Source organism: Oncorhynchus nerka, linkage group LG5 (assembly GCF_034236695.1).
Source record: "Oncorhynchus nerka isolate Pitt River linkage group LG5, Oner_Uvic_2.0, whole genome shotgun sequence".
NCBI lineage: Eukaryota > Metazoa > Chordata > Actinopteri > Salmoniformes > Salmonidae > Oncorhynchus > Oncorhynchus nerka.
The window spans coordinates 4,961,798-4,985,484 of NC_088400.1; the positions used below are offsets into that span (position 1 = coordinate 4,961,798).

Genomic DNA, 23,687 nt, shown 5'->3' on the forward strand with positions numbered 1-23,687 from the left:
AAATATGTTCCTCACACGGGACAAAACTCAACAGCGCACGCCTCGCAGACTTTTCTTTAGTTTTCAAATACAAATACGGGTTTCTCTAAAATAACATGGTGGCTGTGGTAGGACGTTTTTCTTTTAAACTCTTAGGTGACTCTCAAAGTTGTCAGTCAAACCCTGTATCTCCACAACAGCTCTTGGAAGTGAAGCTCACGTGTTGGGGATGTGTTTGTTCGTGTGTTCTTAGCCAGGTGCGATCAGAGGTAAATTGCACTTTAATTACCTCATGCCTTTGTAATATTTTGGATTTTTGGATTACGATAACTATTTCTCAGATCTAATTCTGCTGTTGACATTATGTTTTGATCGCGAGTTCAGTCCTGTTCATATTTGTCAGTCACCGGGATTGGCTGGTAAAACAAGCCAGACCACGATAAAGGCTAAATAATTCTGTATTTTGTATATTATCTACCTCACTTGCTTTGGCAATGTTAACACATGTTTCCCATGCCAATAAAGCCCCTTGAATTGAAATTTAATAAATTCTGACACTGCCAGAATTTGGTTGGAGCCTACTGCCGCGTTCAAAACCACTAGGAGCTTGGAACTCGGAAATCTCCGACTTCCGACTAGAGTGTGTTCAAAACAACAAGGAACTGTGGCGGGGAAAAAGAGCTCAGATCTGGGAAAAATCGATTTGAACACTCATCCAACTCGCAATTCCAACGCGGGGCCTCGGTCCTCTTTTTAGAGTTCCGACCTGAAGAACACTGACGTCATGATTTTGGTCTCGTATTTTGTGAGTTCCCAGTGGATTTGAACGCGGCACACGATAGCACGCAGCCGTCCTTTAATGGCAGACCTCGACCCTGTCACATTGTACAAGCCTAAGAATTTACCCACGACGTGTAACAATCGTACAGTCTGCAAAGGACTTTTAAGGTCATGGCCAATATTCATAAAGTGTCACATTAGTAGAGGTGTACTGATCTAGGATCGGGTTCTCCCTGTCCATTCATTATAATCTAAAAGGCAATACCGAAACTAGATTTGAGTTTGGGTCGTTGGATGATTTGGGACCTGGGAGGACGGTCAATTTCTCATTTGGGTGTCGAGCTGACAAAGTTTAAGAACCTCTGGCCTGTTTCATTGAACTTGTTGTTTCATGTTGTATTACATTTTTTCATGGGCTACTGGTTAGACTAATTAGGCTATAAAAACAAATACAATACTTGTGGCACACCTTCCCCGAGGAAATTGGAGCTTCCTCCAGCTAAACTGATTTAGCTCGAATAAATTGGAAATCCTTCCATTGGGTTTCGTTAGAAAAATTCCTCATTAGATCCTTATAAGGTAAAGCGTTGACATTTCAGCACCACGCCTTATAAACACCTGATAACGCTTTTGTCAGGTCATAGTCTCCCGGTTCTGCCCTTTTCCGTGACTTCAGGAAATAGCACACTGACCCCCCCCCTCTCTCTCTCTCTCTTCCCCACCCTTCAGGGAATAGTTACTGACCGAAACCTTTATCAAAGTTGAGGAATCCTTTTGTATTCCAACATCTATCGTATATTGTGGCTTTCAATAGTTTAAAAAAACAACCAAACAACACAAAGTATCGAAGCTTCATTTCCCCTTTTTAACAAGTCGAGGGGAGTAAACGTCGGTTGGGAAAGAGGAAAACTTGGAATCAGGGGACGAATTCCCGATTCAATCCACCATTTTGAGGTGTTTTTGTGTGTTTGTTGTTGTTTTTGAACTGAACAAGTTTTCCAAGTGTATTGTTGCCTTTCGGTAAGTTTTCACTGTGATTTAAGTTTTTTGTTTTACTGTGATTTAAAAAAATATATATTTTCGTGTAGTTGCAGAAGTAACTGGTTGTTTTTACTCGTTTTAATCCGTTACTTTAACTTTGTTGCAATTTATTTGTTTAATTGTTTCAACGTAATACGAAACGTCTTCAGTCATTCTCGCTGTTTATTGTGCTCGCTAACGTTAGTAACACCTGGTTAGTTACTTATTGTATGTATTTTCTATATATGTATGTGTTTTGTAACGTTAGATTATTAACTTGTTCATTTAATGGTCAACTTTACATTTTTGCTTGTTTTTAACTTCAACAGTCAAAACAGTATGTTTTTTGTTGTTGTTGAAGTGTATCGTTTTGTTAGTTAGTAACGTGAAGCTAACTCAATTAGCCGCTAATCACAAATGTTTGTCCTTCGTTTAAAACCGGCTCTGGTGTAAAGGCCCCAAAATACCTAGACATTTAAGCGAGCCAGGGGCATAAGTATTAGTTTTGTAAGCTATTTAAGTGAAGACTCGTTAGTTAACTAAACCGTAAGCGTTAACTTTTTAATTTAAAATATCTAGTCGAGGATATTGGGGGACGGCAGCAGGCAAGTGATTGAGCGTTAACTATTATTCCATTAAAAGATACAAATGGAAAATTATAGGAGCCTGAACGAGGCAATTAACCCACTGTTCTCTGGGAGGCCGTCATTGTAAATAAGAATTTGTTCTTAACTGACTTGCCTCGTTAAATAATATTAAAATAAAAAATACCACGGGTATGACATACTTATTTTAACTGCTCTAGTTATACAGAACTAAAATATAAACATAACATGCAACAATTTCAAAGATTTTGCTGAGTTACTGTTACTTTTTAAGGAAATCAGTAAATTGACATATTATTTTAGGCCCTCATCTATGAATTTCAGTTGACTGGGCAGGGGCGGAGCCATCGGTGGGCCTGGGAGGGTTAGGCCCACCCACTGGGGAGTAGGGCTGTGCGTATACCGTTTTTTTTTGCTATTATACCGGTATTGATGCACAGACTGTTTTTTAATTATTTTTACCTCACCTTCTATACCGGTATTTGAATGTTTGATAAATGTGAGGCGCAGTGTGTACGGTTCATTTTTATAGTTTGCTACTTCAGTCATCTCTCTATGCCGCTTTACACACACACCTAGCCACGCCCCCTGTCACTCAAGGAGCGCAGTTGATGTTCCTCAACCACGAGACACTTTGCGTTCAGTCTCTGCATGGTCAATGCAGCACATGCAACAATGTTGACGACAACGATGCTGTTTTCACTTTGCTTCTTAATATAAATCTACTAGCGTTCTATAATTACACTATTAGCTTGTGTTTCTTACATATTCTAACAGTTAGTTAGTCTTTTCTTAGCAAGTTGTTCCTAAATCTTGTTAGCCGCTAATGCTAATTGCTAGCTGGCTAACAAATGCACGGAGTAAGAGCAAGCGTAATTAGCTATACAGCCTGATAATACCAGTGATTGTATATTGTATAGACCCAAATCAGTATGTTGTTTGTGCATTAGTGTAACCTAAATTAGAGTTAAACGCAAAGCAAGAATGTTAGCTACATGACGTAGCTAAGAGAAAACAATCAATGTATCCAAAGATTATAGGGTCCCCTAGGAAACACCTATCAACACATTTAGTTCCTATCCGTTCACAATAAATTCTCCCTGGCATTTTCATTTGTTGTCATGTCAAGCAACACTGTATTCAAAGTGCCCACTTATATTCTAACTATATAATTAGAATAGACATTCTGTTCCCATGATTCCAAGTGTTTTGCTCTAAATCGCAAGTCTCTAATTGCAACATTTGGTTAAAAACCAGGCCCAGATTACTTGGCCATATCATGCAGCCCTACGTCGAAGTTGTCTTAAATGCAGAAATTGAGGGGGGTTGAATTGAACAGTATAAACCAATCAGAATAGAGAGACATTGAAATCACTTAGATTGTATGTGTTGCCTCCTTAGGGTCACGCACTACTCATAAAGAAAATGTAGAACTTTAATTATTAAAGAACACCCCCCCCCGACGATCTCGCTGGTGAAGAAGCTGGGTGTGGAGATCCTGGGCTGGTGTGGTTACACGTGGTCTACGGTTGTGAGGCCAGTTGGACGTACTGCCAAATTTTGTAAAACAACGGAGGCGGCTTATGGTTGAGAAATGAACATTAAATTATCTGGAAACAGCTCTGGTGGACATTACTGCAGTCATTATGCCAATTGCGCGCTCCCTTAACTTGAGACATCTGTGACAAAAAGCTGCACTTTTTTTAGTGGCCTTTTATTGTCCCAGCAGTCTTTTTTAAAATGTTTAAATCAGCTTTTTGATACGTCATACCTGTCAGGTGGATGGATTATCTTGGCGAAGGAGAAATGCTCACTAACAGGGATGTAAACAAATTTGTGCACAACATTTAGAGAAATAAGCTTTTTGAAAAGTTTCTTGGATCTTTTATTTCAGCTCATGAAACATGGGACCAACACTTTACATGTTGCGTTGATATTTTTGTTCAGTATAATAGCAATAAGGCACCTTGGGTTTGTGGCCAATATACCACAGCTAAGGTCTGTATCCAGGCAGTCCGTGTTGGTCGCATAAGAACAGCCTTTAGCCGTGATATATTGGCTATATACCACACCCCCTCGGCCTTATTGCTTAATTAACATCTTATTTTACCCATTGCCCCCTCGGTGTATTGAGAGACGGCCCCCTCGGTGTATTGAGAGATGGCCCCCTCGGTGTATTGAGAGACGGCCCCCTCGGTGTATTGAGAGACGGCCCCCTCGGTGTATTGAGAGACGGCCCCCTCGGTGTATTGAGAGACGGCCCCTCGGTGTACGGCCCCCTCGGTGTATTGAGAGACGGCCCCCTCGGTGTATTGAGTATTGAGAGGCCCCCGGTGTATTGAGAGACGGCCCCACCGGTGTATTGAGAGACGGCCCCCGGTGTATTGAGAGACGGCCCCCTCGGTGTATTGAGAGACGGCCCCCTCGGTGTATTGAGAGACGGCCCCCCTCTGTGTATGGGGAGACGGCCCCCCTCTGTGTATGGGGAGACGGCCCCCCTCTGTGTATGGGGAGACGGCCTCCCTCGCTGTTGGCCTGGCAGACAGGGTCCTGGGTCCAGCCCTGCTCAGCCCTCGGGGCATCCTGATTATCCCTGCCACTCAGTGTGTGAAGGCTAATCAATACAAGGCCAGTCGCTGTACTCTGTTCCACTTATGGCTGTCTTAACGGTGGTGAGAGACCTGCTGCCTCTGAAGAGGGAGCATCCATATTTAAAAGGGCCCAAATGTTACTCTGCTCCACTTCAAATCAAATGTTATGTAACATGGTTAGCAGATGTTAATGCGAGTGTAGTGAAATGTTTGTGCTTCTAGCTCTGACAATGGAGTAATAACCAACAAGTAATCTAACTAACAATTCCAAAACTACTACCTTATAGACACAAGTGTAAGGGGATAAAGAATATGTACATAAGGATGTATGAATGAGTGATGGTACAGAGCAGCATAGGCAAGATGCAGTAGATGGTATCGAGTACAGTATATACATATTCATATGAGATGAATAATGTAGGGTATGTAAACATTATATTAGGTAGCATTGTTTAGAGTGGCTAGTGATATATTTTACATTTCCCATCAATTCCCATTATTAGTGGCTGGAGTTGAGTCAGTGTGTTGGCAGCAGCCACTCAATGTTAGTGGTGGCTGTTTAACAGTCTGATGGCCTTGACATAGAAGCTGTTTTTCAGTCTCTCGGTCCCAGCTTTGATGCACCTGTACTGACCTCGCCTTCTGCATGATAGCGGGGTGAACAGGCAGTGGCTCGGGTGGTTGTTGTCCTTGATGATCTTTATGGCCTTCCTGTGACATCGGGTGGTGTAGGTGTCCTGGAGGGCAGGTAGTTTGCCCCCGGTGATGCGTTGTGCAGACCTCACTACCCTCTGGAGAGCCTTACGGTTGTGGGCGGAGCAGTTGCCGTACCAGGCGGTGATACAGCCCGACAGGATGCTCTCGATTGTGCATCTGTAGAAGTTTGTGAGTGCTTTTGGTGACAAGCCGAATTTCTTCAGCCTCCTGAGGTTGAAGAGGCGCTGCTGCGCCTTCTTCACGATGCTGTCTGTGTGGGTGGACCAATTCAGTTTGTCTGTGATGTGTACGCCGAGGAACTTAAAACTTACTACCCTCTCCACTACTGTTCCATCGATGTGGATAGGGGGGTGTTCCCTCTGCTGTTTCCTGAAGTCCACAATCATCTCCTTAGTTTTGTTGACGTTGAGTGTGAGGTTATTTTCCTGACACCACACTCCGAGGGCCCTCACCTCCTCCCTGTAGGCAGTCTCGTCGTTGTTGGTAATCAAGCCTACCACTGTTGTGTCGTCCGCAAACTTGATGATTGAGTTGGAGGCGTGCGTGGCCACGCAGTCGTGGGTGAACAGGGAGTGCAGGAGAGGGCTCAGAACGCACCCTTGTGGGGCCCCAGTGTTGAGAATCAGCGGGGTGGAGATGTTGTTGCCTACTCTCACCACCTGGGGGCGGCCCGTCAGGAAGTCCAGTACCCAGTTGCACAGGGCGGGGTTGAGACCCAGGGTCTCGAGTTTGATGACGAGCTTGGAGGGTACTATGGTGTTGAATGCCGAGCTGTAGTCGATGAACAGCATTCTCACATAGGTATTCCTCTTGTCCAGATGGGTTAGGGCAGTGTGCAGTGTGGTTGAGATTGCATCGTTTGTGGACCTATTTGGGCGGTAAGCAAATTGGAGTGGGTCTAGGGTGTCAGGTAGGGTGGAGGTGATATGGTCCTTGACTAGTCTCTCAAAGCACTTCATGATGACGGAAGTGAACATTTATGGCTGTCGAACAGTGGTGGAGGGAGACCTGTCTCTGAAGAAGGAGCATCCATTTTTAAAACGGTGTCTGTCCCAAATGTCACGACACCATGGTTGCTGCTCAAGTAGCACCCATTTCCCTATATAGTGCCCTACTTTTTTTCCCCCCAGCTTCCTGTGGGTCTTGGTCAAAAATAGTGCACTGCATAGGGAATAGGGTGCCATTTGGGCAGCTCCCATGGTGTCGTGGCTCTTCGCTTTGCATGAATTGGTTAAATAAACACTTTCAATGGGTTTCACTGCTTTTTTTGTTGTTGTTGATTCAATGCAATAAGGCCTTATAGTTTTTATGATGTGTGCGGTTAGCTCTCATCTAGGCTAGATGGCCCAATAATGTACTGCACACAGATCAGAGGTCAGTTGAAATGTGTTGTACCTCCGGGGGGGGGGGGGCTGTGTTGCCATGGCTGGTGGCTTAACCCCCTCATTTGATGAATGACCCAGACATCCGTTTTTGTCGTAATCTTATCATCCCCTCCCTCTCCTCAGTAACCGTCCCTCTCTCTCCTCCCCTTCTCAGATACGAGGTAAACATGACAACCATAAACACGGCTAACATCAACTTCAAATGGGATCCGAAGAGCCTGGAGATCCGTACCCTGGCTGTGGAGAGGCTGCTGGAGCCCTTGGTCACACAGGTTGGAAATACGTACATTTTAATCCAATATGTCAGGGATGCAAACTTTGGCCATGTTCACCGTTAATGATCTGAAAATGGGTAATCCACATGAATCAGGTTGATCTGTTTAGAAATAAATACATAATGATAATGAACAGTGGGATAATGTGTGGGGTGTCTGACGAAGAGTGCAGACGAAGAGTTGTATCACCCATTGAGCTATTAAAGAAGTGCGAACAGATCTCCTTGTGTGATCACTCTCTCTCTCTCTCAATTGATAACATGAGCACAGAACGCAACCCTACCGCACGTGTCCTACAAATAGAATATCCGAATTCAGATCGCGGTGGCGGGGTATGTCATAAGAATGAGTGCTTCATTGAATGTCACGCGTGACAGCTGTGAACAAAACCCCCCCTATGGTATCACCGGACGACTCGCCCCTGGGGATTCTTGGCCTGGCGTCACATTGTGACAACCCCTCGGACAATAGGCGCATCGTCCCCCTTTTAGGGCCCCTCGCCAGCTAGCATCCCCCGACACAAACGTTTTAACAATGCATGGTCTAGGAACAGTGGGTTAACTGGTCTAGGAACAGTGGGTTAACTGGTCTAGGAACAGTGGGTTAACTGGTCTAGGAACAGTGGGTTAACTGGTCTAGGAACAGTGGGTTAACTGGTCTAGGAACAGTGGGTTAACTGGTCTAGGAACAGTGGGTTAACTGGTCTAGGAACAGTGGGTTAACTGGTCTAGGAACAGTGGGTTAACTGGTCTAGGAACAGTGGGTTAACTGGTCTAGGAACAGTGGGTTAACTGGTCTAGGAACAGTGGGTTAACTGGTCTAGGAACAGTGGGTTAACTGGTCTAGGAACAGTGGGTTAACTGGTCTAGGAACAGTGGGTTAACTGGCCTAGGAACAGTGGGTTAACTGGCCTAGGAACAGTGGGTTAACTGGCCTAGGAACAGTGGGTTAACTGGCCTAGGAACAGTGGGTTAACTGGCCTAGGAACAGTGGGTTAACTGGTCTAGGAACAGTGGGTTAACTGGTCTAGGAACAGTGGGTTACGTTTTGACTGAGCAAATGCATTGTTGATATTTGATGACAGTTAGAAATGCTGTAAGCCTATTGGGTAGCCTGTATTTTAAAACTGGTTGTCATGCATTCATGATGGGTTTTGATTGGTTCATTGGTATCTAGCCCTAAAGGCTTGAAAAGCACTAGCTACTTTGATTGTTTGTAGTCTGGAATCAGTTGGCTAGCTATGACTAGACACTTATTAAAAAAAAATATATTTAGCTTTAGTGTCAGTGACTTTTCAGAAGCGGTGTTGTGCATCTCGCCCTCGAGACATTTGACCTCTCGTCCTGCTCCTAAAGGTCACGACCCTGGTGAACTCCAGCAACAAGGGGCCGTCCAATAAGAAGAAGGGTCGCTCTAAGAAGGCCCATGTATTGGCTGCCTCGGTGGAGACGGCCACCTTGAACTTCCTGGATAAAGGAGAGAAGATCGCCAAGGAGAGCCAGTTCCTCAAGGACGAGCTCACTGCTGCCGTGGAGGATGTACGCAAGCAAGGTAAGCCTTGAAAACCCAGTGGGTTAACTGGTCTAGGAACAGTGGGTCAACTGGCCTAGGAACAGTGGGTCAACTGGCCTAGGAACAGTGGGTCAACTGGCCTAGGAACAGTGGGTCAACTGGCCTAGGAACAGTGGGTCAACTGGCCTAGGAACAGTGGGTCAACTGGCCTAGGAACAGTGGGTCAACTGGCCTAGGAACAGTGGGTCAACTGGCCTAGGAACAGTGGGTCAACTGGCCTAGGAACAGTGGGTCAACTGCCTTGTTTAGGGGCAGAACGACAAATTTTTACCTTGTCAGCTCGGGGATTCGATCTTGCATCCTTCCCGGTTACAAGTCCAACACTCTAACCACTAGGCTACGCTGCCGCCCCCCATGCTTCACGAGACGCATAGCCCAGTGTTTTCCCCAACCCTGGTCCTCCAGTACCCCTCAACAGTACAGTTTTTGTTGAAGCCCTTGACACACATCTCATTCAACTCATTGAGGGCTTGATGATTAGTTGAATCGGGTGTTCTTGTCCATGGAAAAGGAGATGTCTATTGTTTGGGAGACGAGGGTTTGGAACCACTGGCGGAGGGTCAACCACACACCGGTGGATGTTTCTGTGCCAGGTTTCTTAATTTCTTTGTCTGTTATTAGCCCCCCCCCCCACAATGCCCCCCCCCCTTATCAAACCTATTAATTGAAAACATGTTGTTTTTGAGGAATCTCTGAAATATATCACATGATTTGCCTAATGGGTAATTTGACCTTGTAGTTCTGCCGCTTGACTTCAAGGGAACATATTTATTCAGTTGGTGCCCTATGAATCCTCCTCTGAATTTATTCAAACTGCGTCCGTGGATCGAACCACTGCTATCCTTCCTGTCATTGTATTCTGCCCTGCAGTCTTTCATTCTCTTACCCTCTATGGAGGAGAGGGAGTGTCAGGCCTTTTCTCAATAAGAAAAGAAAGCCTGCTTGTGGCAGGCTTGCAACTCTACTTATTTCTCCATGGAGCCGAGATGTTTTTTTTTTTTTTCAGTTTTAAAGCTAATTTCTTTCAATTCTAAAAAAATGTTTTAAATATTTTTTTTCATGCAGCTTAAAACTGTTTGTTGCACTTTTAAAGACCTTTCCAAGGATTTCAGTGGCTGAAAAATCTCTGTTAGCTCAGTATAAAGGGCTGCGTAGAGGCATGTAGCCTTAAGCATCATCACCCCAATCTTTTAACTCCCGTTGTTAAATCTCATTACTCCTAGTAGCTGCGGTGTGATTTTTCTTCCCTCTCTGTCCCTTCTGGTGGAGGGAGGAGAGGACTCGGGTTAATTGAGAGGTTTAACCCCGTCAAGATGCTCAGCTCCTCATTTCTCAATGGCTTGTTTTGCCATGAATGTTTTTTAAAAGCCTGTTGATATTGATGCCTATTGAATGAGACGATGTGGTGTAGGCAGGAGAAGGAGATTTCGCCCACTATCTGCTGTGCTTGGGTGCCCCTCTTGGCTGTGCCGGGGTGCCCCCTCGGCTGCCCGCCGTGCCGGGTTGCCCCCTCGGCTCCTTGGTGTAGCCCACAAACCTCATGTTGTACACAACTGTTCTAACTACTGCATTCCATGCGTCTGTAAGCCTAGGCCTGATTTCATGTTTTTCAGGAGGGGAGATGGCTACATGTTTTACACAAAAGTACATTACTGTGTCGTCACTATTGTCAACATAAGCACAACACAAACAGGCAGTCTAGTGATTTTATGTTACTTAGCTGCTGAGTTGCGTGTGGCTATTTACTCTCGCCATGAGATCAGCATATGTGGTATAACAATGGTATCGGGCGGATGCATAACGAACTCCTCCGTTGTCACTCTTTCCACCGATCCGGATACACACTTGGCTACCTGTATCACATGGCTGCCTGTCTCATTTAGCTGCCTGTCTCATTTAGCTGCCTGTCTCATTTAGCTGCCTGTCTCACTTGGCTGCCTGTCTCACATGGCTGCCTGTCTCACTTGGCTGCCTGTCTCATTTAGCTGCCTGTCTCACTTGGCCGCCTGTATTACTTGGCTGCCTGTCTCACTTGGCTGCCTGTCTCACTTGGCTGCCTGTCTCACTTGGCTGCCTGTCTCACTTGGCTGCCTGTCTCACTTGGCTGCCTGTCTCACTTGGCTGCCTGTCTCACTTGGCTGCCTGTCTCACTTGGCTGCCTGTCTCACTTGGCTGCCTGTCTCACATGGCTGCCTGTCTCACATGGCTGCCTGTCTCACATGGCTGCCTGTCTCACTAGGCCGCCTGTCTCACTAGGCCGCCTGTCTCACTAGGCCGCCTGTCTCACTAGGCCGCCTGTCTCACTAGGCCGCCTGTCTCACTAGGCCGCCTGTCTCACTTGGCCGCCTGTCTCACTTGGCCGCCTGTCTCACTTGGCTGCCCAGTGGTGCCTGAGGCCGCCTGTCTCACTGGCCGCCTGTCTCACTTGGCCGCCTGTCTCACTTGGCCGCCTGTCTCACTTGGCTGCCCAGTGGTGGAACGCAGCACGACACAGACAAGCAGTCTAATTCGCAACTGACTGTAATTTTTCCCCCGTTATTGTTGCAAACATTGGCTAAGCTGTGCAGGAGGCAGCAAAATGTGGGCAGATTTTTGGCGGTTAAGATGTTTATTTCACCAGCCACGTTGACTGGTGGTCAGGGTTCTGCAGTAGCTGTTAAAGTATTTAAAACATTTTATTCATTAATATTTTGGTTTAAGAGAAGGGTTACATATTTAAAATAATATACCACATTAATACTTAGTAGTAAAACATCCATTGTTTTTAGAAACATTACTAAGCATGCACATCTGTTTAAAAAAAATAAATATATAGATATTATTTACCTGCCACAGTGGCTGGTGGACCGAAATGTATATTTTATCCCCTGCAAGTAGTAGTTATTTTTATCAGGAACTAGGCTATGGCAGCAACGAAGAACATACTGACATCACACAATGCTGTTTTGTTTGAGTTTTTCTCTCCAAAGTGTAGGGACTGTGTCCTGCTTGTGTAGGGCCCTATGAAATCCATCCCCCAAAAAAAAATTATCCTCCCAGATTACATTTTTTTATGTTATAATATTTTGTTATTCTGTGGTACGATTTATCCTAATTTTATCAGAAAGTGTCAAATGGGATTGAATAAAAAGTCAACTATTTTACTGAGATATAACGGTACATTTGTAATGATGCAAAACAACATTGCATCATTTTTGTTTTTATCAAGGCAAGTGCTTGAATAGTGTTTCAAATAAATAAATAAATAAATGAAGAAAATATAATGCAAGAATCTAGGAAGCAATAGGCAACCTTTTTTATTATTATTATTTTTTTTTAACATAACTATGAATATTGTTTTGTAAAATAGTGCTTTATTAAGTGTTTTAAATTATAAAACCTTAGTTTATACTTATGTAAAAATAAATAAATATTGCATTCATTGTTTTTTTGTAAAATAAAGTGCTTTATTAAGTGTTTAAATTATAAATGGGGGGGGGGGAAAGAGACATGGGGCAAAACCTATAGAACTACCATATGAGCTCCGAAGTTTTCCATCTATCACAGACATCTCCATTGAAGTACATGATTGTCAGCCATCTTTGTGTTGCGCTCGGTGAGTGCCTCTCGCTTGTCTGAGTAGATTCTTCTATTTGCTAAAACTCCCTCTCTCTCTGTCGGCTGGGCTGACTGGGAAGTAGATGTCGGGCACTGACACTTCTTCTGCAACTCTTGGGATTCTCCCACTCGGGGCCCCTCCAGTCATCAGCAAGCTCCAAAGCTGGTGAGGGCTCCCTGGACACACACAGCTGATAGGCAATCCATTCTTCACTGAGCACTGTTGATGGGTTTCAGGTTTGTGTGTGTGTGTGTGGGGCTTCAATCTGCTTTTTCTTGGCTGGAGCCTGCCTAAGATCGAACACCCGAGCCAGTCTGTCGACATCTCTGGCTGGATGTGTGTCCCAGTGCTTTGACAACTTTGTGAAGGCCAAGTGGAATGTATCATGGAGATGGTTAAGCACCTCTCTCCAATCCACCATCTTTCTCAATAACGTATCTGTCTTGGCTCCCAGCATGGTTGTTTTGTGTTGCCGTTCCATTCACTAGGTAAGAGCCCAGATCCTCCATGACATTGTATGCAGACACATGCTGTGGGACGGTGGTTTCCTCCCAGGATTGACAGAGCTGTCATAAAATTGTGGAGCAGACTTCCGAGATGAAGTTTAGCTAAACAGTGAGGGCCTGCACGTTCTGTTTCCAGCTGGCTGAGGATGTTTGACTGCCTGGGATGATGACTTTCCTGCGAAACCAAAAAAAAACCTCTCTCTACAGATGAACATGCTCTGCATGGTACTTCACTGCCTCAAAACAGCTTATTCCATCCGCAGCTCGCTGCTTCAGGAGGAGCCTTGGCCTGCACATACGCCTTCATAATGAGAAAGCTCACCCACCTTCTCTTTCTGGCAGACTTCATCAAGAAGACGGTAGTGTTGCTAGGTCTCACCCACCTTCTCTTTCTGGCAGACTTCATCAAGAAGACTGTAGTGTTGCTAGGTCTCACCCACCTTCTCTTTCTGGCAGACTTCATCAAGAAGACTGTAGTGTTGCTAGGTCTCACCCACCTTCTCTTTCTGGCAGACTTCATCAAGAAGACTGTAGTGTTGCTAGGTCTCACCCACCTTCTCTTTCTGGCAGACTTCATCAAGAAGACGGTAGTGTTGCTAGGTCTCACCCACCTTCTCTTTCTTGCAGACTTCATCAAGAAGACGGTAGTGTTGCTAGGTCTCACCCACCTTCTCTTTCTGGCAGACTTCATCAAGAAGACGGTAGTGTTGCTAGGTCTCACCCACCTTCTCTTTCTGGCAGACTTCATCAAGAAGACGGTAGTGTTGCTAGGTCTCACCCACCTTCTCTTTCTGGCAGACTTCATCAAGAAGACGGTAGTGTTGCTAGGTCTCACCCGCCAGATTGATGACATGGTAGAGACCGGTTACATGGACTCTGTCGGGCATCACTCCTTTCAGAACCTCCTTGTATGCCTGTGACCGCTGCCCAGGCATCGTTCAGGTTCAGATCGTTGCTGTGGAAGTGGAGGCTAGTATAGCTTGGGAAAACGTGAAAATTACATCCGCCGGAGAGTACTGGTTTTCAACACCTGAAAGTGAAAGATAAGGAAACAATTGTTTTAACCTACAATATTGACAGTGTTTAAAAAAAGAAAAGAAAGAAGTGTAAACACAATTATAGATGCAGCCATAGTTAGCTAGATGGAGAGGGAGACAGCTACTGACAATATGCATCGCTATATTTAACCACGATAGCTCGTTGTTTGGAATATCACAATTTACACGAGGGCAATTTACATTGCAGAATGTAAATGTAGGTTATTATTCATGAATGATTATTAATTATGTTCTCATTTACAACTGCGACCCGGCCAAGATAAAGTAAAGCAGTGAGACACAACAACAGTTACACATAAACAAATGTACACTCAATAAAAATACAAATGTGTGTGTGCAAATGTAGGGAGGTAGTCAATAAATAGGCCATAGAGGTGACTGTAATTACAATTTAGCATTAATACTGGACTGATATGTGCAAGTAGAGAGAATGGGGTGCAAGAAGGTAAGTAATAATATGGGGATTTACAGATTGGCTGTGTACAGGTGCAGTGATCTGTAAGCTGCTCTGACAGCTGGTGCTTAAAGTTAGTGAGGGAGATGTGAGTCTACAGCTTCAGAGATTTTTGCAATTCGTTCCAGTCGCAGGCAGCAGAGAACTGGAAGGAAAGGCGGCCAAATAAACTGTTTGCTTTGGGGATGACCAGTGAAATATACCTGCTGGAGTGTGTGCTACGGGTGGGTGTTGCTATGGTGACCAGTGAGTTAAGGCGGGGCTTTACCTAGCCAGGACTTGTAGATGACCTGGAGCCAGTGGGTTTGGCGACGAATATGGAGCCAATGAGCCAGCCAATGAGTGCGTACAGGTCGCAGTGGTGGGTAGTCTATGGGGCTTTGGTGATAAAACGGATGGCAGTTTGCTGAGTATAGTGTTGGGGGGGGCTATTTTGTAAATGACCGCTGAAGTCATACGAGGGTATGTTTGGCGGCATGAGTAAAGGAGGCTTTGTTGCGAAATAGGAAGCCAATTCTAGATTTAATTCTCGATTTAATTTATAGATGAATATTTATAGCTTAATTAGGGCAGATTTCAAGTTTTCATAACAGTCGGTAATCAGCATGTTTGGTTGCCGATCCTGGCCGACTGTCACTTCTCTTGCGTTCTGTGCAAGCAGAGTCAGGGTATATGCAGGAGTTTGGGCTGCCTGTCTCGTTGCGAACTGTGTGAAGACCATTTCTTTCTAACAGACCATAATTAATTTGTCAGAATTTTTCATAATTATAACATAACATTGACGGTTGTGCAATGTAACTGCAATATTTAGACCTAGGGATGCCACCCGTTTGATAAAATACGGAACGGTTCTTTATTTCACTGAAAGAATAAAGTTTCCTTTTCGAAATTATAGTTTCAGGATTTGACCATATTAGTACGACCTAAGACTCGTATTTCTGTCTTTTTATTATATTATAATTAAGTCTGATTTGGTAGAGGAGTCTGGGCGGTGGGCAGCAGCAGGCTCGTAAGCATTCATTCAAACAGCACTTTCCTGCGTTTGCCAGAAGCTCTTCGCTGTGCTTCAAGCATTGCGCTGTTTATGACTTCAAGCCTATCGACTCCCGAGATTAGGCTGGCAATACTATAGTGCCTATAAGAACAGCCAATAGTCAAAGGTATATGAAATACAAATGGTATAGAGAGAAATAGTCCTTTAACTAACTACAACCTAAAACTTCTTACCTGGGAATATTGAAGACTCATGTTATTAAAAGGAACCACCAGCTTTCATATGTTCCTTTCATGTTCTGAGCAAGGAACTGAAACATTAGCTTTCTTACATGGCACATATTGCACTTTTACTTTCTTCTCCAACACTTTGTTTTTGCATTATTTAAACCAAATAGAACATGTTTCCTTATTTAGATGAGTTTTATTGATGTATTATATTAGGTTAAAATAAGTGTTAATTAAATATTGTTGTAATTGTCATTTATTATATATACCCCAAAAAAGCTGATACCGATTTTTAAAAAAATCTTTATTGTATATAATATCGGCTTTCTATTGGTCCTCAATTATCGGTATCTGCGTTAAAATCATAATCGTTCGACCTCGAATAATTAATAGTCTGTTAACTCCCCAACGGCTGTGTTTAGAACGCTGCGTCTCGTCTCGTCAACAACTACCGCTTCTTCCCACATGGATCTTCTGTCGAATGGCATATGTTGGTCGAACACACAGGGCAGGTGAGTTTCGACGGAGGCTTCTCTCATTTTCTGGCAAAGCTCCATGTTTGCTTCACTAGAAACGTCCGCAGCTTTTCTAAGGGGATGTCAGACTCTGCGCGCACACAGCCACAAAGTCCTGGATACATTCTCGTCTTGAATCTGCTGATGCTCTTGCACTGATAATGGTGGTTTGAAGAGGCTCTGGCAAACACGGCGCTTTTCCTTGTTCTTCACATGAGACTTGAAGTGGTCATCACACGTGTTTTTACGGGTCCAATAAATTGTATGTTGACAGAATTTCCAGAACAGCTTATCACCTGACTCCTAATGGATCTTTGGGTATTACTCTGCTCTGAAGTTAGTTATTTTAGTTTTTTTAGTTTTTTACGGCCGAGAGTTGAGGTAGTTTTGTTATTCGGGTAGCCTAGTGGTTAGAGTGTTGGACTCGTAACCGAAAGGTTGCAAGGTCAGCTCGGGGGATTCGATAAGGTAAACATTTGTCATTCTGCCCCTGAACAAGGCAGTTAACCCACTGTTCCTAAGCCGTCATTGAAAACAAGAATTTGTTTTTAACCGACTTGCCTACTTAAAGGTTAAATAAAAAATTGCGCACTGTCAAACTTTTTTTTAAATGCCAATTTAAATGCATGTTCTCCCTACATCTAGTGGAAAGCCTTCCCAGGCTGTTAAAGCAGCATAGCGGGGTCCAACTGTACATTAACGCCCATGAGTTTGAAATGAGATGTTCGACGAGCAGGCGTCCACATACTTTTGTTCATGGTGTTTGTTTTGCAGGGATTGCACCTCCATACAGTTGCACATCTTTGTGGGGGCATAGTGGATTTGCATGGCACAGCATTCAGGATGAATCAACTGGATTGGGTTGCTAATCCTAGGTATAGTAGTGATCTCACTGCAGGGCTAAACAGGGATTGTCACGGCTGTTAGTGAACAGTTTGTTTCTATTCTCCGCTCTGTTCTGCTATCCAGGATGTTTCTACTGACATCCTGGCCTCTGTTCCCCCAGCCGGGATGTTTCTGGCCTCTGTTCCCCCAGCCGGGATGTTTCTGGCTTCTGTTCCCCCAGCCGGGATGTTTCTGGCCTCTGTTCCCCCACCTGGGATGTTTCTGGCCTCTGTTCCCCCAGCCGGGATGTTTCTGGCCTCTGTTCCCCCAGCCGGGATGTTTCTGGCTTCTGTTCCCCCAGCCGGGATGTTTCTGGCCTCTGTTCCCCCCAGCCGGGATGTTTCTGGCCTCTGTTCCCCCCAGCCGGGATGTTTCTGGCCTCTGTTCCCCCCAGCCGGGATGTTTCTGGCCTCTGTTCCCCCCAGCCGGGATGTTTCTGGCCTCTGTTCCCCCCAGCCGGGATGTTTCTGGCCTCTGTTCCCCCCCAGCCGGGATGTTTCTGGCCTCTGTTCCCCCCCAGCCGGGATGTTTCTGGCCTCTGTTCCCCCCCAGCCGGGATGTTTCTGGCCTCTGTTCCCCCTCAGCCGGGATGTTTCTAGTTCGCCCAGACTGACTGTTGCCATGAAAATGATGAGAGAGCGTAGCAGAACTCCTGCGTGAATGGAGGGAATATGTCATCGATGATCTCATAAGTATTTAAAATTCTCTATTCTCCACCTGCCGAGTGAGACCTAACTGACAACGAGTGTCAGAAAGCTGCCATCAAATCACCATCAAATGAAATCCTAATGTTCTCTAACAGCAGTGCTTCTCTTTTCCAATCCGGACTCACACTACCCCCCTCAAGTCCATCTGCTCACCATGCTTTTGCTCCAGCTAGTTTATCTCTCTGCTGCCGTAACTATGGCTAGGGTGTCTCTCTGCTGCCGTAACTATGGCTAGGGTGTCTCTCTGCTGCCGTAACTATGGCTAGGGTGTCTCTCTGCTGCCGTAACTATGGCTAGGGTGTCTCTCTGCTGCCGTAACTATGGCTAGGGTGTCTCTCCTGTTCTAAGCCTTACTGATAGTGCTATCACTTGTGTGATAGTGCATTAATATGGAGTTGGTTCCCCCTCCTTAGCTGCTATCACAGACTCTACTTTTCTGGGAAGTCTTTCCACTAGATGTTGGAACATTGCTGTGGGGACTTGCTTCCATTCAGCCACGAGCATTAGTGAGGTTGGGTGATTAGGCCTGGCTCATAGTTGTCGTTCCATTTCATCTCAAAGGTGTTCGATGGAGTTGAGGTCATGACTCTGTGCAGGCAAGTCAAGTTCTTCCACACCGATCTCGACAAACAATTTCTGTGTGGACCTCTCTTTGTGTACAGAGGCATTGTCATGCTGAAACAGGAAAGGGCCTTCCCCAAGCTGTCGACACAGTTGGAAGCACAAAATCGTCTAGAATGTCCATTGTGTTCTGTAGCGTTAAGATTTCCCTTCGCTGGAACTCAGGAGCCTAGTCCAAACCATGGAAAAACAGCCCCTGACCATTATTCCTCCTCTACTAGACTTTACAGTTGGCACTATGCATTCGGGCAGGTAATGTCATCTTAGCTTCTGCCAAACCCAGATCCATCCGCCCTGGACTTTCAGATTGTGAAGCGTGATTCATAATTTCAGAGAACGTGTTTCCACTGCTCCAGAGACCAATGCTGGCATACTTTACATCACTCCATCTGACCCTTGGCATAGTGCATGGAGTTAGGGGCTTGTGTGTGCGGCTGCTCGGCCAAGGAAACCCCGACGAACCGTTCTTGTGCGACGTTGCTTCCAGAGGCGGTTTGGAACTCATTGCGGCCGTGGACAGACGTTTTTTTACAGCTTCAGCACTCTGTGGTCCCTGTTCTGTCAGCTTGTGTCCTACCACTTTGCGGCTGAGCCGTTGTTGCTCCAAGACGCTTCCACTTCACAAGAACAGCACTTACAGTTGAGCCGGGTGGCTGCTCCAGCAGGGCAAACATTTAGTGGAAAGGTGTGGCATCCTAGATGGCGTCACATTGAAACTCACTCAGCTCTTCAGTAAGGCCAATGTTTGTCTATGGAGATTGTATGGCTGTGTGCTCTATTTTACACACACAAGGCTGACTCCACTAATTTGAAGGGGTGTCCACATACTTTTGAAAGTGAAGTCTATGTTGACTATGGTGATTGGCTGGCTATCTAGCAGGCTTAAATAACAGCATATACTGGTAACATCATTTCATAACTGGTTAGATGGCGTTATGTATTTCCAAAATGTTTGGATTACTTTGAATGTAACTGTAAGCTAGGTGTTGATAGCAGCTAGCTGACTCACACAGTGCTAACCTAATGTTCACAGGCTGGTAGGGATAACGTCAGCAGGCTAGTTGGCTAGCAACCTTGCCAGCTGATTTTTAACAAGATCTTGTCCACATGATAGGGAATAGGCTGGTCTGATGGAGTCCACATGATAGGGAATAGACTGGTCTGATGGAGTCCACATGATAGGGAATAGACTGGTCTGATGGAGTCCACATGATAGGGAATAGGCTGGTCTGTTGGAGTCCACATGATAGGGAATAGACTGGTCTGTTGGAGTCCACATGATAGGGAATAGGCTGGTCTGATGGAGTCCACATGATAGGGAATAGACTGGTCTGATGGAGTCCACATGATAGGGAATAGGCTGGTCTGATGGAGTCCACATGATAGGGAATAGGCTGGTCTGATGGAGTCCACATGATAGGGAATAGACTGGTCTGTTGGAGTTCAAATGATAGGGAATAGACTGATCTGTTGTTTTAGAGGACTCCTGTCAATGTTGAGTTACGGTGCGCACCTGATTTAGTCATAGAAGGAGGCCTAGGCTATTCCGCCTGTGTGCAAATGTATTAATATACCCTGTTGGGTATTTCTGATTGTTCTAACACCCCACCACCAATGAGCTGTGGAGCTTATCAAATATATATTTTTCTTCACCTCAAACAGCAAGTAGTCATTTACATTTTTTATATATTTTTTTATATTACATCAGTTGAGAATGGCTATAGGTCCTTAATGTATTTGAGAAATTATTTCCACCTCTCTCCCTTTCGATAACCACCGATCCTCAGTGTGAAAGGGGGGGGGGGGGAAATGGTATTCTCTGAATATCCCAGCCGGAAACATAATAAATACCTGGTTACTACTTGTGCAAATACAGCTGTCAGTCCGGAGCTCACTGGCACAGGAAACTGAGGGCACGGGAATTTGAGGGCCCAGAATAGTTAAGTTAGCTCGCATGAGCCTCAGGCCGGACCCAGTAGATAGTTGATACAATGTTTCAAGTTCTTTGAGTAGAGATGAGATTTTGTTTTTTTTTCTTCTTCTGATTATCTTTATTTCTTCAGACATTTGTTTCAGTTTATTTAATCAAACTGTGCTTAAATCATCAGACAAGACTGTGTGTGTGTATAGTTGATTTTATTAAAACACATGTTTTATATATGGAAAAATATACAAAATTGGCAGAAAAAACAGACTACTTTCGTTTGACAATTAATTTAAAAAAATTTTTTAGTCGGGGACAGCCCTAGGTTGCTGGTATTTAAGTTCTTCAGCCAAGGTCTTTGACAAACATTCTTCGTCACTCACTGTGTGCGTTACTCATATAGTTAAGGTGGTCATGGGTAAGTTGTTGTGCTCTGGGTTGTCTGCTTGGTAGACAGTAGTGCCACCAGCAGTGTTGTCAGTGCCGGGGAATGTCAGCCGTCCTCTGCTATTTTAGTTGTGTCCCAAATTGCACCCTATTCCCTGGGCTCTGGTCAACGGTAAGTGCACAGTATAGGGAATAGGGTGCCATTTGGGATGCACACTGTCATTGAACAGGAATTCAGCAGCTCTGCTTGTGGCAGGGCTGGCCTGACAGTTAGGACTACGCTCTTTTGCGGAGCGTGGACAGACTGATAATGCAGCCATTTGACTGGGCCTTAGCCCTCCCCCCTCCCCTCCCCTCTTCTCTTCCCTTCTCTTAGCCATGCATATAAAAACACATTTTATACCCAGCTGTGGTTTACCAGCTGTTTTTAAAATGGGATGAAATAAAGGCGTAAGTAATTGTTTGGGTTGGAGAGGGGAAAGGATGGGGGGGGGAGAGATGGATGGAGGGAGGGAGGGGGTGGGTGGGCAATGCAATTTAAATGTTTTTTTGCATGCGTGTTAACTATTAAAAATCCCCCCCGTTTGGTTTGGTTTGGTGTGGGGGGATTCCATCTTGTTTTCATGAATGTTCTTCAGTCATTCACAACATCTCAGCTCTCGTCTCACAATGATCACACCCCTCCCTGCCTGTTCTCTTCGTTCATATTTATATATATATTATATTATTTATATTTACATTATATTATATTATATATATATATTATATTATATTATATATATATATTATATTATTTTTATATATTATTATTATATTATTTATATTTACATTATATTATATTATTTATATATATATTATATTATTTATATATATATTATTTATATATATATTATTTATATATTATATTATTTATATATTATATTATTTATATATTATATTATTTATATATTATATTATTTATATATTATATTATTTATATATTATATTATTTATATATTATATTATTTATATATTATATTATATTATTTATATATATATTTCATACCTTCTGACTGATGCTTTACAACCTCCTCTTTCTTCTCTCCTTTCGCTCCCTCTGTGGCCAAAAACACATTTAAAATAAATAAATAATAATTTAAAAAATGTTTTGCGATTACAATATATAAATAAGCTTTCTACAATTAAAAGTAAAATACAATGCATTTTAAAACAGTCAGCAATAATGTAATTAATTCAGGGCTTAGTAAATTATACCTAGGCTGATTATATGCCTTCTATAATCACAAGACCCACTAATTACATTATCTTAAAAAAAAAAAAAAAAAACATAACTATTTTGATATTTAAAAAAATATTATGAAACAAATTTTTGCAATCACTGATCTGGAGTTAGGTTTGTCTGTATAAAAATGACCTTTTTCGTTCCTAATTTAACCTGAACCTAATAATGCACATTTACTATAGCATGTAGCAGCCATTTATAGAAGATGAACACAGGTCTCATAAATCATTTCTCAAACACACCCATGTGGCAGTGAGTAGTCAGCTAATATTTAGACTTCAAGTTTAGCCAACTTGGATCAAGGTATAATTTGATAAAAAGGCAAAAGAGTTGAATTAGGAACACGACCTCTTGTCCGTCTCCAACTGTTTGAACAGCATGCTGGCCTGTCCACGTTCACGTGTTGAAATCAAGAATGAGAAGCCAATTCCTTACTGTTTTTTATACTTATTGAACCTTTTTATAAAACCGACTAAAAGGCTATTATAGCAATCTTTATTTGAATAAAATGCTCCTAGCGATACGTGGTACCGCAATGCTCATGGGACAAATTGAGCATTTAATTTTCCAGAATGAAAGTTAATTGGTACATCTGTTTTTTAGTAGTCTGCTCTGCCTGAAATCTGAGGTGAAACAACAACCTTGTTTTAACTTCTCTATTACAGTGTGTCTCCATGTGTTAGTGTCCTTATGACCCTTAATGTTGGACCAAACCTCAAATACAAATAGCGAGTTGAACCTGTTTTGTCAGAGGGGAAGAAGGGATCTCCCATCTTTGTTGGTTGTGAGTGGTAGGGGGAGGAGGGTCTTAGGAGAAAGGGGTGAAGTGAGGTTTCACTTTTGCCCAAAATGCGTTTTCTGTGCTTATTTTTAACATAAGCTTGTCCCGCCTTTTGGGACAACGACTCCCATTGTTAGGGCGGAGACATGAGCATCTCGTCATTATATACAGATCTCTGGTGTAAATGGGAAGGTGCGCACAGAAGGAGCGAACGAGTTGAGACCATAAAGAGAACAAGCTGACAAACGCTCATAAAAATAAATAAATGAATGATTCCGTGACACAGGTATTTGGAATATCACGCAAAGACATGCATATTGGACTGAATTTAATATCGCTCTGTCTGTGTCTGTCGGTGTCTGTCTGTCTGTCTCTGTCTGTCTCTGTCGGTGTCTGTCGGTGTCGGTCTCTGTCTGTCTCTGTCTGTGTCTGTCGGTCTTCCTGCTGTTGTGGCTAATTGTGTAATACATATTGTAATCTTTTCATAATTTAGTGAGCTGTCAGTGCACAATGGGTGTGCTTTCTCTCCACCAGACGAGGGATGCCAGTGATTTCTAGATTCTTCTAGATTCTTTATTATACTATCTCCTCAAAATAGCCTTATTGATTTGATCCACTGGGGTGGGGGGACCACAGGATTGAGAGTGGGGACTGATTGCTTGTGGTCACAGGCTTTGTACCAAAATGGCACCACATTCCCTATGAAGTGTACTACTATTGACCCAGAGTCCTTACAGAGTAGTGCACTGCTTTTGACCTGTGCTCTGGTCACTATTGGTTACGGGGTGCCATTTGGGACGGACACAGACTACTTGGAGCAGCGT

At 43.8% G+C, this 23,687-nt stretch overlaps 1 protein-coding gene across 3 annotated transcripts in view; it reads left to right on the forward strand.

Annotated features, from left to right (window-relative positions):
• The first annotated feature begins 227 nt into the window (after positions 1-227).
• The window catches only part of LOC115117497 (catenin alpha-1-like), a 237,558-nt gene continuing 214,098 nt past the window's right edge, over positions 228-23,687 (forward strand). The window contains exons 1-3 of one of the 3 annotated variants that reach the window (XM_065018283.1): positions 228-248; positions 7,232-7,349; positions 8,708-8,903. In XM_065018283.1, the coding sequence (XP_064874355.1) occupies positions 7,245-7,349; positions 8,708-8,903 (301 nt within the window). In that variant the 5' untranslated portion in view covers positions 228-248; positions 7,232-7,244. Of the gene's footprint in view, positions 249-1,412; positions 1,780-7,231; positions 7,350-8,707; positions 8,904-23,687 lie in introns of those variants that run through there. The other 2 variants (XM_065018284.1, XM_065018282.1) reach the window with 2 other exon arrangements.